This window comes from Platichthys flesus, chromosome 2 (assembly GCF_949316205.1).
Source record: "Platichthys flesus chromosome 2, fPlaFle2.1, whole genome shotgun sequence".
In the NCBI taxonomy this organism is placed as follows: Eukaryota; Metazoa; Chordata; class Actinopteri; order Pleuronectiformes; family Pleuronectidae; genus Platichthys; species Platichthys flesus.
The window spans coordinates 5,276,102-5,291,051 of NC_084946.1; the positions used below are offsets into that span (position 1 = coordinate 5,276,102).

General features: G+C 42.2%; 1 protein-coding gene across 1 annotated transcript; it reads right to left on the minus strand.

Annotated features, from left to right (window-relative positions):
* Positions 1-1,092: 1,092 nt before the first annotated feature.
* On the minus strand, positions 1,093-11,013 carry bin2b (bridging integrator 2b). Its single transcript, XM_062394757.1, has 12 exons — positions 10,638-11,013; positions 8,925-9,005; positions 7,716-7,770; positions 7,174-7,268; positions 5,844-5,939; positions 5,613-5,720; positions 5,438-5,523; positions 5,212-5,287; positions 4,988-5,070; positions 3,614-4,298; positions 2,020-2,112; positions 1,093-1,636 (listed from the first exon to the last, which is right to left on the minus strand). Exons 1-12 carry the CDS (start codon positions 10,728-10,730, stop codon positions 1,523-1,525), a joined length of 1,665 nt encoding a protein of 554 aa, XP_062250741.1. The 5' UTR covers positions 10,731-11,013; the 3' UTR covers positions 1,093-1,522.
* Between the last annotated feature and the right edge of the window lie 3,937 nt (positions 11,014-14,950).

Below are 14,950 nucleotides of genomic sequence, written 5' to 3' on the forward strand. Positions count from 1 at the left end.
CATAGATTGAGGTGACCAGTGGTTGTTCAAATTGTTCATTTTTCTGTAGAAAGACCAACTTGACACAAAGTCGATAAAGCGCGGACGTTAACTGGCTGTGTCGAAACTTGTTTGTATAATGAGCGAACACCTTTCAATGGAACTTACAACAAAACCCAGAGGCCTCAACAAGTCCCAATAAACCCCAGAGTGTGAACGCCTCTTCCCAGCACTACTCTCATACAACAAGAATACAGGATGGACTGCTGTTTAATTTCCATTAGGATGAAGATTTTGTTGATCGACTGATTTTCATCACAGAATTCACATCCTCTCCGTTTGAGCTACACAATCGTTCTGTTGCATTCGCTCTAACCAGTGACCACGATTGCTCTGATCCGTCTGTTTGAAATGAGTGTTCACTTAAGTGTTGGGCACCACAGGAACGGTAATTGTCTCTTCTTAATCTTGTTTCCCAGACTAAATACGTGGTCCTGCCTTGTGTCAGTCCTTTGGATATGTAGAAACTGCAGCCAATTGATTTGCTAGTGCAGGAGCTTGTTGACAGCCCCAGCTGTTGGCCCTTAACATGACCACACCAAACTGAAGTCTCAACCCAGTCAGCACACCACAGCTATCTGTCTGAAAAGCCAGGAAACAACTGTGTAACAGAGCAGCGATATAGCTGCATTTATCCACACGTATCCTTCAACTCCCTTTTTGGTGTGAGCTCATTAACCAGCTGGCTGCATTGGATCTGTGTATAATCTGCAGTAAGAAAATCTAGTTTCTCGTTTCCACACAGCAGAACTACCAAACTAGATGGCATGAGCCCCAGCTCAGTATGTTTTTATAAAAGACAGACCTCTCTTCCATAAACTTCTCACAGTCAGTCAGTCAACAAGTCTCAGTTCCCAGGTCTTGACATTATTTTCACATTCCAATCTGGTGAATCACTGGAGCCCTTTTCTCGAGGCTGTTTATCTGCAGTCCTGCCACAACTTTATTTACAAAATGCAAAATCTCTTGACTGAGTCGTCTCCACTTGGATTTATCAAATGAAGACCTGGCGCAATAAAGAAGCGGTTGTATGAAAATTTCAGAGTCACATCCTCCTTTTTTATTTAGAACTTTATTGGGAGGTTTTACACAAGGTTAAAGAATCAATTTAAAAAAAGCTTTTCACAGTGTTTCATAGAAAGACATTTAAAATACAAAAAGAGTAAAATACTGTCAATACTGTAACTTTTACAAACATCTCTTACAAAATGTTCTGCAGCTCATTCTCTTTTGTTCCACATGTTGCAACATCTTAGCACGTGAGTAACCGCGTGGGACTCGCTCATCTGTTTATACAGGATCTGCACCCAAAACACATGGGTTCACTCCCTCCATTTGTGTGAGTGTGAGTGTGAGTGTGAGAGAGAGAGAGAGAGAGAGAGAGAGAGAGAGAGAGAGAGAGAGAGAGAGAGAGAGGAGAGAGAAAGAGAGAGAACTCTTGGGTGGAAGAAGAGATTTTTCAGACGGAGGAGTGACCACTGCCTCATTCTGGCTGAACAGGCTGGATGAGTTTTTCCGAGAAGATCCCAGAGTGATTTTCTAGATCTGTGTGCTGGTTCCAGCTCTCCTCCCTGATCCCCCTCACCAGGCCGTCTTGCTGTGAGACACATTAAACACATGTGAGATCTTAAAGAAGCAAATCAACAATCAGATCTGACATTACATCCAGTTGAAAGAAATATAAAATGTTAAAAATAAAAATGGATAAAGTTGTATCTTTTAAAAATGCATAATGGAACAGTTTACCTCTCAGTTATTTATATGCATTCTTAGCAACAACAGTTTATTCTAGTGCTAAAGCTTGACAGGAGCTGACAGGATTCCTAAACCTACAACTTATGGCTCATGCCACTTATTTTTCAAGTTTGACAAACCAGAACAACATATTCAGTTAGAGGGAGCAGACTTTACTCTTCTATCTCCTCCATCTCTGACGTAGCACAGGAAACGAGATAAGCTTTAACAAGTACACAAACCAACCTCTTGAGTGTCAGCAAGTACCAGGATGACGTCTCCCTGTTCAAACTGGAGAAGGCCCTCTTCAGATGCTGCATGGCTCTCTAGCGCCAACCCCTGGTGTAAAACGAAAGGCACATCGATGCAAGCTTAGGAATTTACTTTACATTACAGATCATTTAGCTTACGCTTTTATCCAAAGCGACTTCCAATAACTATTAGGGGCAATTCGGGTTTCAGTATCTTGCCCAAGGGCACTTCGCAAGCATAAGGGAAAGACTGGGATCGAACCAACGACCATCAGTTACCTTTTAAAGGGTGGGTTCACCAAAAGGATTAAATGTTTTTCAGATTTTTTCGAGATTTTCCTTCGACCAACTAAATAGGAGGTAAATGCAATTTGTGCCTTCATGGATTAGAAAAGGTATTATTCAAATGATTCCACAGCCACTCCTTTATACACCCATACAAGGAACACACTGTCACCTATTTCTTTAGTACACTAGTTCCTATTGCAACATTTCACTGTGAGGTCTTTTAAATGTTGCGTATTGGCAGAGACCTCAGAGACTGGAATCTCACATCCTTGACAAAGTTAGTCAAACTGTCTCCATGTCGAGATACTTGAGCTTAATGAGAAAATATTTACCTTTTTGTAATCTGGTGAACCCTTTGACCCGGACAACCATTGAGCTTTGACTTAAACACTCCACATCCCAACACAGTGTGCAAGAGATATGAACTAACCATCACTTAGGGAAATGAAAACCTGTTAACCTTTTAAATTAAATTTTACATATTAATTTCTAACAAATATGTGGCTCTGGAGCAGCTACATGCTCCACTATGTTCACTACCAGCTCGTCTCTGACTGTGGGTGTCTGCTGATCGGTGTTGAGCAGGCACTGAACACTGAGTTCTCCTGGTGCAGAACACAACACTAAAGCTGCTTTCAGACCTGAGCTGCACTCCGAATGATCTCGCAAAGGTCCTGCCAGCCCCCTAGTTAAATCTCTGGAATGAGACCATGTGAGAAAACAGCAGACGATACTGCGGTGGATTCACCCCGTGCGAGAAGCCGTGCTGATGCACCAGGCACAAAACTGGAAAACAAATATAATACAAGTATCTCAGGATGAAATGAGGAGCCATACACTAGGTGACACCAATGGAGATGTCAGAGCTTTGACGATAAGAGCCAACAGTGGTGTTGTTGTGCTGTGAACAGAAACACAGGATCTCAAGAGTGGAATTTAAACGTTCCATCCTTCTTCTGCCTGCAGCTCCACACCTCACCTGAACGACCAGGAGATTTCTGTGTTGTAAACGCGTCTGAGCGGAGAATTTCCTGCCAATTGTCCATGTGGCAAAGGTAAACAAGAATTGTGAGGACCTTCTCAGGGTATCATGTCTGAAAACTGCTACTGAGAGCAGTGATGGTGAACCAAAACATTACATTTGTGGGACTGACAACTATGCAACTTACTTTAAGGCTCTAACAACCTGAAGGAGGCTTCAATTTCATCTGATAATTGCCTGTAGGTTCATTACTTAAATTCAGTGTTTTAAATCGTTTAAAAAATATTGATTATAGACACTTTAAAGGATAGTTGGGTACCTTGTACAAGAAGCCAGGTGGACTGTGGGAACCGGAGACATCTTTAGATTCTGCTGTCTCCTGGTCGGATGTTGCTTCTTGTGTCTCCTCCTGCTGGTCAGCAGTAAGGAGAGGGGGTCTGTCAGTGCAGCGGAACGAGAGGCGAGGAGCAGGAACCGGTGCCGGTTTGGGCTTGACCTCCTCTGATGGTTGATCCATCAGCGTCTCCTGCTCAGGAGTGTGTGAGGCATCACTGTCTGCAGAATCAGAGGGATTGGACACCTCCTGGCTCACCGCCTCCAACTTTGGCACTCCCACTCCCGAGTCGTCCGACTGGTTCCCAGCAAGCTCTGCTTCTGCTTCAGCCACCTCCTGCTCCTCCACCTCTTCCAGGCTTTGACCCCCTGTGCTCCTGTCACTGTTCTCATTTTCACACACCGACTGCCTGTGGGGTGTGTTGGTGCCGCTGGAGCTGAGATCGGAGTCTGACGAGTTGATGTCTTTGGAGGAGACGCTGCCCTCTTCTGGTTGGCTGGTTTCTTCAGCGATGCTTTGGGTCTGTTGAGCAGGGGGGGAAGAGGGCTCGCCGTCTTTTCCGTTCTCGGTGGAGGGGTGTAGGGAGACATGGTCAGCTGGGAACGCAGTATTGCAGGGGATGGGATTGGAGATAACCAGGGATTTTCTCTTCTTCGACTTGCCTGCCGTACTAGTTGAAGAAAAAAAAAATTGTACGTTGTTTTAACTGATCATAACAAGACATTTTGTAAGACTAACGAGCCATTGAAGAGAGTTCACATCGGTGCATACTAGTGCAGTGCCTCTTCTATACCTGTTCTCTTGTCCTGTGTTAAAGCTCCAGAGATATTTCAGAATGATTCCTTATCATTAGTGAGTCCCCCTCAGACAATATAATTCACTTTTTATACATTATTAGCAGAGCTATGGTGCTATGGTGCAGAGTTAAGGTAGAAAACTTTGTGTTCAGTTTATAGTCAATGTTTTTCATAAAATTAACCTGAATTTGCTTTATTACTGTTCAAATATGTGGCTTATATATGACTTTCAATGATTTATTGCATTGAAAGTGCATGTCGGCTTTTTACAAGGTTTGTTAAGCAACCGACACAATCTTCAGACCCAAGTTCACAACTCTTCAAAATAAAAGCTCTATAATTCCACTTGTCCACATTGCCCTAAACTCATCACTGCACTCCCCAAGACCACTAAGAGTACACTGGTCAATAACTGTGCAGAGTCAATAAGTTCAACTGCTCATGAGATATGCATATCCAGAGAGACACGTTCATGGAATTAGTGGGCAGACATTTAAGATATTTCTTGTTGTGAACACTGTGACCATAGACAACAAAACGACAGCAGCAACACAATCCTTACCTGTTCAGGCCCTTGATGATGAAAGCTTTCCCTGAGTGTTGAGTCTCCAGCTTTTTCATCACATTGTAAAGCTCACGGTTCAGCTGCAAAACCAAACCACAGCATAAACACTTCAGTGGAAATTCTTCCTTAACCTGCTGTATAACTGATGCAAGGCAGATATCAGATACTTCATATCAACAACATGAGAGTGATGTAATAAAATGATGGGTGTTATCTCTTACCACGCTCATTTCCTTGTAGAAGACGTCTCTCAGGTTTGATACGTTTTGGAAAACGGTCACGTAGCAACCTATACGGCTACAGAGACACAGACAGCAGTTCAGTTTAGTGACCTACCTCAGTAATTAATATTGTTTTCTTTTGTATTATAGGAGGACCCCTACTGGAATTTTGAGGCAAACCCTGTTATTGAAATTCATTAATCAAACTCCACACGGTCAGACGTACCTCTGATAGAGAACAGGCAGTTCCTCCCTCATCTCGTTATTTATCTCTTCAAAGACGCTCTGGGTCTTGTTAAACTCCTCTTCTGCCTGTAACAGAGCATTGGGAGATTCTTTTTAAAAAAACAAAAAACATTGAGACTCGTCATTTCAGCGCTGTACCATCAAAATAACCCTACCTTTGCTATTTTGGCGTCATCCTTTTTCTTGGCACTCTGCAGCGCCTCCAGGTGGTGACGTGCCGAGTCGTAGTCCACAAGCTTGCGTCCGCGTTTAGCAACTCGCTCCTGAGAAACAGACGTCGTCCATACTTCACAAAAAGCATAATCCTCCAACCAGGAACTGGATGGACCATTTATACGTGTCATCAAACGTACAAGTTGCTTCTTGTGTTAAAGGTATCACGTTACCTTGACCTCAGGGAACTGGCTCGTGTAGTTCTCCATTGTGCGGACAATCTGGTCACTCAGTTTCTCTTCATAGTCGTTCCTTAGCAGGTCTTCACTCTAAGAGACACAGCCAGTATCGCATCAGTACAACTGTAACAGTCCTTTCTAACTGTAATAAACAATATTTCAGTCAAGGAATGTTGCACAAAGTGGTGGGAGCACTCGTGCACAGTTGTGAAACCCCTCATTCCCTCCCTTTCAGTAACAATATGCAGCAACTGAACTTAGCAGATGGATACTTCTAATCCTTTTACGTCAAAACAAATTTATTCCTCAGCTGTTACATTTTTTATCTCCAGTGTAGTGAAATAAATAATCTAAATAACTGATGAGCCAAAGAGAAATATCAATATTCTATATCCGTTTATCATTTGTCTTGCTGTGATTAACCACAAAAGCAGTTATTTTTCTGTATTTGACCTATTATCCATGCAGCGGCTTGACTAGGATTTAGCGATTAAGCTAAAACAGCTCATTAAAAGTATAATCAAAGTCTTGTTTTGCACCATCATGCTGTGATTCCTGGGCTGATGGTGACGCACATGTTTGCTGGTGCGCAACAGGCTTTGAGGAACGTTTTCTCTTGTCTGGTGGGTGTGTCAGAGGTCTTGCCCAATCATCAGCCATGTGTATATACAACCTGCCATATTAAAAAGGCAGTTAACAAAAGGTGGCTGCTTGGTGTTCGAATCAGTTAAAGATCTTAACTTATTTCAAGTTCAATGGCAGACTGTAACATCAAAAGTTTTTAAAAGTATATAACATGTATTTACACAATCTACTTTTGAGATTTCTCCCACAAGAATGGCCTCCTCAGCTGCCATAGGTGCATCGCTTGCATATCACAACAGGATGTTCAATTCACCACCGTTTGTTTAAATACATGTTTTGCTCTTTCTTGTTCAGGCTGTATGTCGCCACGATGGAGATGGACCACATTCAAAAGCCTCAAAAACACATATTACTTTAGGTGGTTCGTATGTTCAAGTGTTTGTGCTTCTGATGTGTTTTATTTTTATTTGAGGGACTGGTTGAGAATGTTTATCAGCAGGAGTCAGATATTTCAGCTTAATTTTTTTTACAATAAGGGGAAGTGGTCCATGTTTAGATACAGTCTATGGGCTGGAAACATTTGTCAGCATGGTAAACTAGATCATGCTCGATCAAACTTGTTTGGTGAAATGGAATTTCCCTGAAAACAAACCTGACCTGCTGAAATGTAAATTATGTTATCAGATTATTTGTTATCCGGCTCCCAGAGACACATGACACTTCTACATGGTGAACACACCTCGGTGATGACAGCCAGGTCCTCCACGCCGTTCCAGTCTGACTCATAGATGTCCTGCAACGTCTGGGACAGCCGCTTGGACGTCTCATGCACCGCTGTGGAGAAGAGCAGGACATTGTGTAAAAATCTCATAACCTAATCTTGACTCCACATGGAGCAACTTATCATCTAGCATCAGCTTCACACGGTGCTTTGTGGTGGTATTGTTTTTAGGGTTTGTGGCACAGTTACACCCACGCCGAGAAGGTCAGAACAACACTGGTTTCCTGAGTGGAGCCCACTATGCAGAAGCAGAAGCTGAAAACACCAGAAACCAATGGATTCCTGAACATGAATCCTATATGCAATGCTGCATCGGCAGTTTTTCACGGCAAGACGGGCAACAAAGCAGCACCGACCGAATTGCAAAAGTGAAACACAGGATCTAGGAATAGAAGAATGTCACTTCCCTATTCTTCACCTAGTGTGCTGAGCAAAAGGGTGCTTTTCTGATAGCACTGTATTGTGTGAGAGTGAATGATGTACAAGTTGTGAAAACCGACCTTTCACTGCTGCGTGGTAGGCTTTGACGTCTTTGAACAACCTGATTCCATCGACCTGTGTGCGGATGCAAGGGACAAAGCAGAAAACAAAAAGATGTTAAATTTGATCCTCTGTTACAGTATCACTATGGGAAATCTATACTGCATCTACTCAACACACAAAGCAAGACAATCTGACAACACATTTTCAATTATATCACAATCAAAACAGTTGATGTGGTGATCGTGGTGAAGTGAAAGTCCTGTTGTGTCAGCGCGTCGACTTCCTTCCCGCCAGTTTCCCTATGCTGTGTTGTTGCCTTAGACACTGAGTGAACCCTGAACAACCTAAAAGTGAAGCTGTAACGTTTGCACAGCATGCTGTGGCCTCAAGGGAGTGATGGGACCAAGATGGATGTGAAAACATAGCGTAACTGTAGCACAAGTAGAGAAATCTTATAAAGTCGTTGCACTCCTTTAGAGTGATGTCGATCTAAAGCTTACTTTAGCACATGAACTGAACAGTCGGACGAGAGCAAGTGAGGCTATAACAGCAATACCTCAGGAGTACTACAATTAGAACGTGTGCAGTTTATTGATATTAATTTTCTAATTTGTAAAAAGAACATTGTGTTCTTACTCGTATGGGACGAGTCAACTTTCTGTCTCTTCAATCAAAACTAAATTGTACTAACTCTGATTTTATTATCTTTTTCTACGTAACTTTTGTATTTCTTTATGAATGCTTTTTATTAGTACTTTCTTATGTTGCTTTTAAAATTTGTCATGACTTATATTATATGTAAAGCACTTTGTATTGCCTTGTTGTTGAAATTTGCTAAACAAACAAACTTTGATTCCTTAAAGTTGAGAGTTCCTTAAATATGAGTATATAGACTGCTTTAGTGCTTAAGTTAAAGTTTACGTAGACTACAAACAGTATTTATGCAGATTTGATAAGAAAATGAGAGAGTTGCAACTTGTACAAGTAAGTATTTCTAATCTTCCAGGGTGAGGTGACTGTCTGAACCTGCAGGACGGCATCTCAATGCAACAACAAACTGAGCAGTAATCCACTTAACTGGAGATTTCTGGTCAGGGGGGATAACAAATGAGCTCCTTAACAATAAAAAAGCTGGTTTACATGACCTTAATTTGAGCCAGGGAATGTGTGAATGGCTGCCATGCAGAGAGGCCTCCTTATACTGAAGAGGTGAGGTGCTGGTGTACCTGCTGCTTGTTGAGGTTCGTGAAACACTGCTCAAACTGTTCGTCTTTGGTCTCCATGGTTTTGCCCAGTTTCTGGAGGACCTAAGGAGCAGAAAACAGAGAAAGTGAGTCTCAGCATTGTAGTCAGACATGGGACCCCCACATTAACAGTTACAAGAGGGAAACTAGAGAGTTGGCCTGGCTGATTAATGTTGAGCCCAACATTTGTGCATTTCACATTTACAGCCGCTGTTGTCATTGACACAAAGTACAATGAAATACCGAGAAGGACTACTTACATTTCATAAGGCAAAAATACCCATTGGCATGAGTCATGAATGTAGCCGGAGAGGAAAATAAGGTAATAAGTAACAAAACAAAGCAAAGACGACACTGAAAATAACCAAGAGTGAGGATAAATCTATGCCAATGCAAATTCTTCCTTAAACAGGATGTTATATCTGGACTTTTTCCTAATAAGTCAGTCAAACTTCATATCATTATGGCATTTGAAAATACTAAATTACAAATTCCAAAGATAAATCAGTCTTTACAAGAGGTTTTGTGGTTATTTTTTTTGGTCAGATACACATTCTTTTTTCTCTCCTGCCATTGCTGTGTAGTGATTCATTTATCAGCCCACATACATTATCTGGAAATACTAATACATCTGCAATAATCTTCTGTTTGGGTTCCTCTGAACACACCGGCCTGACTGGAGTTATAAGGACACACTGATGCACCACATACAGGACCATCTGTTGCTGTGGTCCACCTGAACTGGACACACTTGGCTCACTCTTACAGCGTCCTTCACATTCCACTGCACGCAGCGGTTTGACAGACTGACACATTTCAAGGACCTTCAGCTTTAAATCTGCAACAAAGGCTCTTGTTGTTGTGATGGCCATCCTCCCAGTTTCCATGGCTAATAAATAAAGCTATAAAACAAATACCAGAATCCCCACAATAGGCTTCGATCTTGCAGCCACTCATTGGAGTTGCTGTTTTGAGGTGGAGCCGAGTGAAATCTAACAACTCAGCCACAAACGGAGCGAGAGAGAGGAAGTGCACAGGCAGGAAGTGGCAGCTTGTGTGTCCGCGCACACGTCTGTACAGCACTCAACAACAATATATGTTCATGCATTGATCCTTGACAACAGCAAAACATGTGCACATTTAAGAGAACTCCTGAGACAAAGGCCTGGATCACACACTGAATGGTCTGCATATCAGCACTTTGCCAGATGTTGAATATCACGGCTTCTCACTCCCAGTTTGGCCCTGTCACCTTGGAAGATTTCATTTTCGAGTTAGAACTCTCTACAGACCTAGATAACGGTAGCCTGCCGCAGACTGGGAGGGTCGTTGTGGCTACAGGACAATGTATTTATGAGCAAAACAGTCAAGTCGGTTATTCAACGTTATCTTTTCAGTTGAATGAATGGGAAATCAAACTATTTCTACACTCAAACTCGACTCAAGATGCTGATTGTGCATGTTAGGGGTCGACCACAAGTTACACCCTCATCACAAGTGTTCCAAACAAGCTATTCTGTATATTATTGATAGTATACAGTGATGGTTTATTGTATGATAGGGATCCTGCTGATTCCATTTAACCACAAGATAAAGCTGGCTGACAAAGCAAGCTCTGAACAGACAATGTGTGAAGTTTACAGCGTGCACAGTTCCATGGAACACAGCGGGACTTCACCAAACTGGCTTGCTCACCTTCTCCTGAGCTCGATTCAGAGACTTCTGGACTCGTTTGGCGAGGAAGCCAGCTCCAGCCTGGAGGTTCGGGCCCATCTTGTTTTCAGCCATCGTCGCTTCTTCTCCTCGGGGCTCGGTCCACCTCCTGTGCGCTCGCTCGCTCTGGAGAATCTGCCTCCTCGGCGCGGGGACGGAGCTTCAGGGCGGAGGAGGTGGAGCAAACGTCAAGACTCGCTGAGGCTCAGCAGCTGGTAGAGCGAGCTCCTTCACTGCAGCGTCATCGCTCCTGTTCACACTTGTCGGAGGAAAGATTGCCGGTGCGTGTCCCGATCTGTTGCACAAACACTGTGGACACAGGAGCAGGGTGGAAGTCATGCAACCGCACTCACCTGGAAACCACGTGTGCAAGTTAAAAGTCCCCGATGACGCCTGCCTGAATCAGCCACGTGACGTCAGCAGGGACCGAGATGATGCCATTTCTCTTTTGTTGAATTCACATAGGAACGTGAATTAGGGGAAGCCATCTAGCGTTGCAACTGATGTTAATTGGTTTATTTCCTTAAAGAGATAGTTCACCCCATAACGGAAGTTTACTCATTATCTCCTCACCACTTTGGAGATGGAGGGGTGGATGAAGTGTCCACAAAACACTTAAGGAGTTTCAGGGGGAAACAGTGGTGCAGCTGAATCCAATACATTGCGACCACTTCTTCAAATGCAAAAAAACCCCATAACAGAAATACAACCCCAAACTGCCACCATACTGTCCGCTGTGATACACAAATGAACATGGCTCCAGAGGAGGATATCACAGGACCTCTTCCCTAAAAACTTGGTGTAAATGATGCCATTCCGAGTGAGATCTGAATGTCAGGGGCTTATGGACCCCTGGATGACACCACAGGAGCAGTATGGAGTCAGGTTATCTTTTGTTTCTGTCTTTAGTTTTTTTTTTACCTTTGAAGAAGTGGTCACCCTTGAATTCAGTTGTATTGGATTTGGCTAAATCACTGTTCACCCCTGGAACTCCTAAAGTGTTCTGTGGACTCAAACACTTTACCCACTCCTCCATCGGCAAAGTGGTGAGTAGACATTGAGTAACTTTTCATTTTTGGGTGAACTATCCCTTTACATCATATTTTCTTCCTTGGAACACTGACACATCACATTGCCTCATCCCACGTCTGGTAAGGTGTTTGCTGAGTTGGTCACTGTTGACACATCTGCTTTTCACAATAGTGACATGATGGTTCCACCCCAACGTTTATCCTTCCCATCTCATTTGACTGGAATATTCAGTAATTACAGCTACACGGACTAAACCTGGGATCATTCAGTCCTCAACCTCCTGACTCATCAAATAAAAACGTGGGTTTTATTGTAGATCTCATGAAAGATAAACCTGAGGCTTATAGTTTGCTGACAACAAAATAAATCAAATATGTAACACAAATGTTTTGGCACATGTCCACTGTTAGTCAGATAGAGTCATAGCAGATGTATGTGGTTCTCTCTCCTCTGAAGAGGTCTTCTGTGGTTTTTCTGAGGACAGGGCTACATTAACACAAAGTCTGTTTGTTATACTTTTCTGACTTTTGTTCTGACTCAATATACTCCATGCTCACACAAACACACACAGATACACACAGACACACAAACACATGCACACACAGACACACACAGTCGTGTTTCCATGACTTCAGAGGACCTTACATTGACTTACTCTAACCATAACCATAGTTACTACTTGCCTAAGCATAATCTTAACCTAAGCCTAACTTAAAAACTTTCTTACTTAAAACATAAATCTAATTTCAAATCTACAATGTACAATAATACATTATAGCAATACCGGTTTGCAAAGCTAACCTCATTAAGATTTTGTATTCACTTTCATTCATCATCGACAGTCTAACCCAGACATGGGCAAAGTACGGCCAGCGGGCCATAAACAGCCCTTTGGGCTTTGTAATGCGGCCCGCCGAACTTGTTCAAATATAAAAAAAATGAGTGGACAAAGAAAACCCTAACCCTAACACGGAGTGGACAACAAAATACTTTTCATTGAAGTGAAAGCTGAGGCTGAAGCTGGCTGAGGGGGTAGAGTGGTCGTCCTCCAACCTGAAGGTTGCCAATTGATCCCCAGTCTGACCTATCTGCATGCTGAAGTATACTTGGGCAAGATGCTAAACCCTGAATGGCCCCCTATAGAATAACAAAGTGCTGCAAATAGATGAACGTATGAATGTGTGTGTGAATGGATGAATGTAAAACTGTACTGTAAAGCGCTTTGAGTGGTCAGCAAGACTAGAAAATCGCTATATAAACACAAAACCGAAACCATTTACCATTAAGTCCAATTGAAGGCTGTATGCCTGATATGTAAATGAATGCTTTGCTACTTGTTAAAGGCCACATCCTTTCATGATTCATGATTTTTCCATGTCATTTATATTAGTTCACAAAAACACTCCATCCATCTGTTCCTGGCCCGGCCCCTCTGTCAAACTTTAGAACCCATTGTGGCCCGCCGCGAGTCCAAAAGTTTGCCCACCCCTGGTCTAACCAAGACCTGATCCCTAACCTTAACCATGACCAATACATGCCTAACCTTAACCTTAGCCTAACCATTATTCACGTCTTACTCCAATAACCAGGGACCAGAAAAATTATTTTTTGCTTCATAAGGACTGTTCTTTGGTGCCCATGAGGTCTACTGGCCCTGACAATGTCAGTTTTTATACCGGAAAAAATCCTAAAGTGTTAAGAAAAGCGAGTCCCTTGCGGAAAATTTTATTTTCAAATTATAAAACTGCTATAACCAAAAACTTTTACGATTGTATCTTATGACAGCTCCATTCAGTTTTATTTGGATAGAGCCAAATCACAACACAGGTTGCTAGGCACTTTGCAGAATGGGGGTGGCATGATGCAGTTGTTTCCCTCACATCAAGAAGGTTCTGGGTTTGAACCTGAAGGGGTCTCCCTGTGTCTGTGTGGGTTTTCTCTGGGAACTGCCTCCCAAACCCAAAGTGGGAGATGGCTCCACAGGAGAGGAGCCTGGTAGCTGAAGCCTCTACCTTCCATTTTTATTCTTAATCTATGAACCACAAGTGAGCATGTATTTCCGGAGCAATTTCTGTTTTCATGGGCCTTGACTTGCTTATGTGAATCCCTCAACTTTAGCAAGTGCAATGCCAAATCACCTACTTGAACAGAAAAATATAACGCTACAGAACAGTGAAATATTGATCTAAGGGGGAAGTTTGAGTAGAAGACATTATGATTTAAAACTTTTCCAACGACATTACATAGAGAACATTCAGTTGGTGAGCTGAAAAATACTGAGGTGAATATGGGAATGTAACAGGAAATAAAATACCTTGTTGTAGAGAAGAGGAGGAAACCTGAGCATTGGTGACAATTCTGCATAATTGTTTACTCCTCTGCATATTAATGGTCTGTATTTATATAGTGCATGTATAGTGTTGTTGACCACTTATAGTACAGTGTATTTCCAATAACCTTAGCACACATATTCTTGCATTTCATCCATGGGCAGCACTTTTTCTATAAGGAGCAATTTGGGGTTCAGTCTCCTCCCCATGGACACCCCTGCATGCAGATGGGGGAAGAGTTAATTTTTCCATGGTCCATGGAATCACTGTCACTATATATATATATATATATGCAACCTCGAATGTTAAACTGCACATTTGAATGTATAGAATTTTTGGTGTTGTATTTATGATTTTTATATGACACTCTTTCTACTTTGTTCTATTTGTATGTAATAATCACACAAATTACTGCCTTGCTGACCTTTGTCTTGTCGTCCATCTTGTACATGACAAATAAAACTCATATATATATACTATAAACTTGAACTGTATAAAAAATACGATGCGCCTGATACCTGTCATAGACTACTTTCACCAGTAGGTGGCGCTAAATAACTATGTGTTTGCGTATGGACTTGATGGACTCAGTCCAGTCGAGGGGACAAGATACAAATCTATAACACTAAGCAGTCACATGATCATCCAGTGACTTTGCCTTGTGTTGCAGACATATCCGTTATTCTTCGTTTTACTTCACTTCTCTCGTAATTCAGTCAATCAGAAGTGCCTGTAGGCCCCCTCACTGCGGTTATAGCCTCACAAACTTAAGTAAAGTCTTTATTTCTTCACCTTAACACGCGTGTAGGTCTAAAATAATTGTTTTTTAATGTGAATATTTAGGGGTGATGACAGTTTTGTGTGTTAATTTATTTTATTTATTCTATCAACAACCTTTTTTATAGGCAGTCCACATACAGTATTGAAACAGAA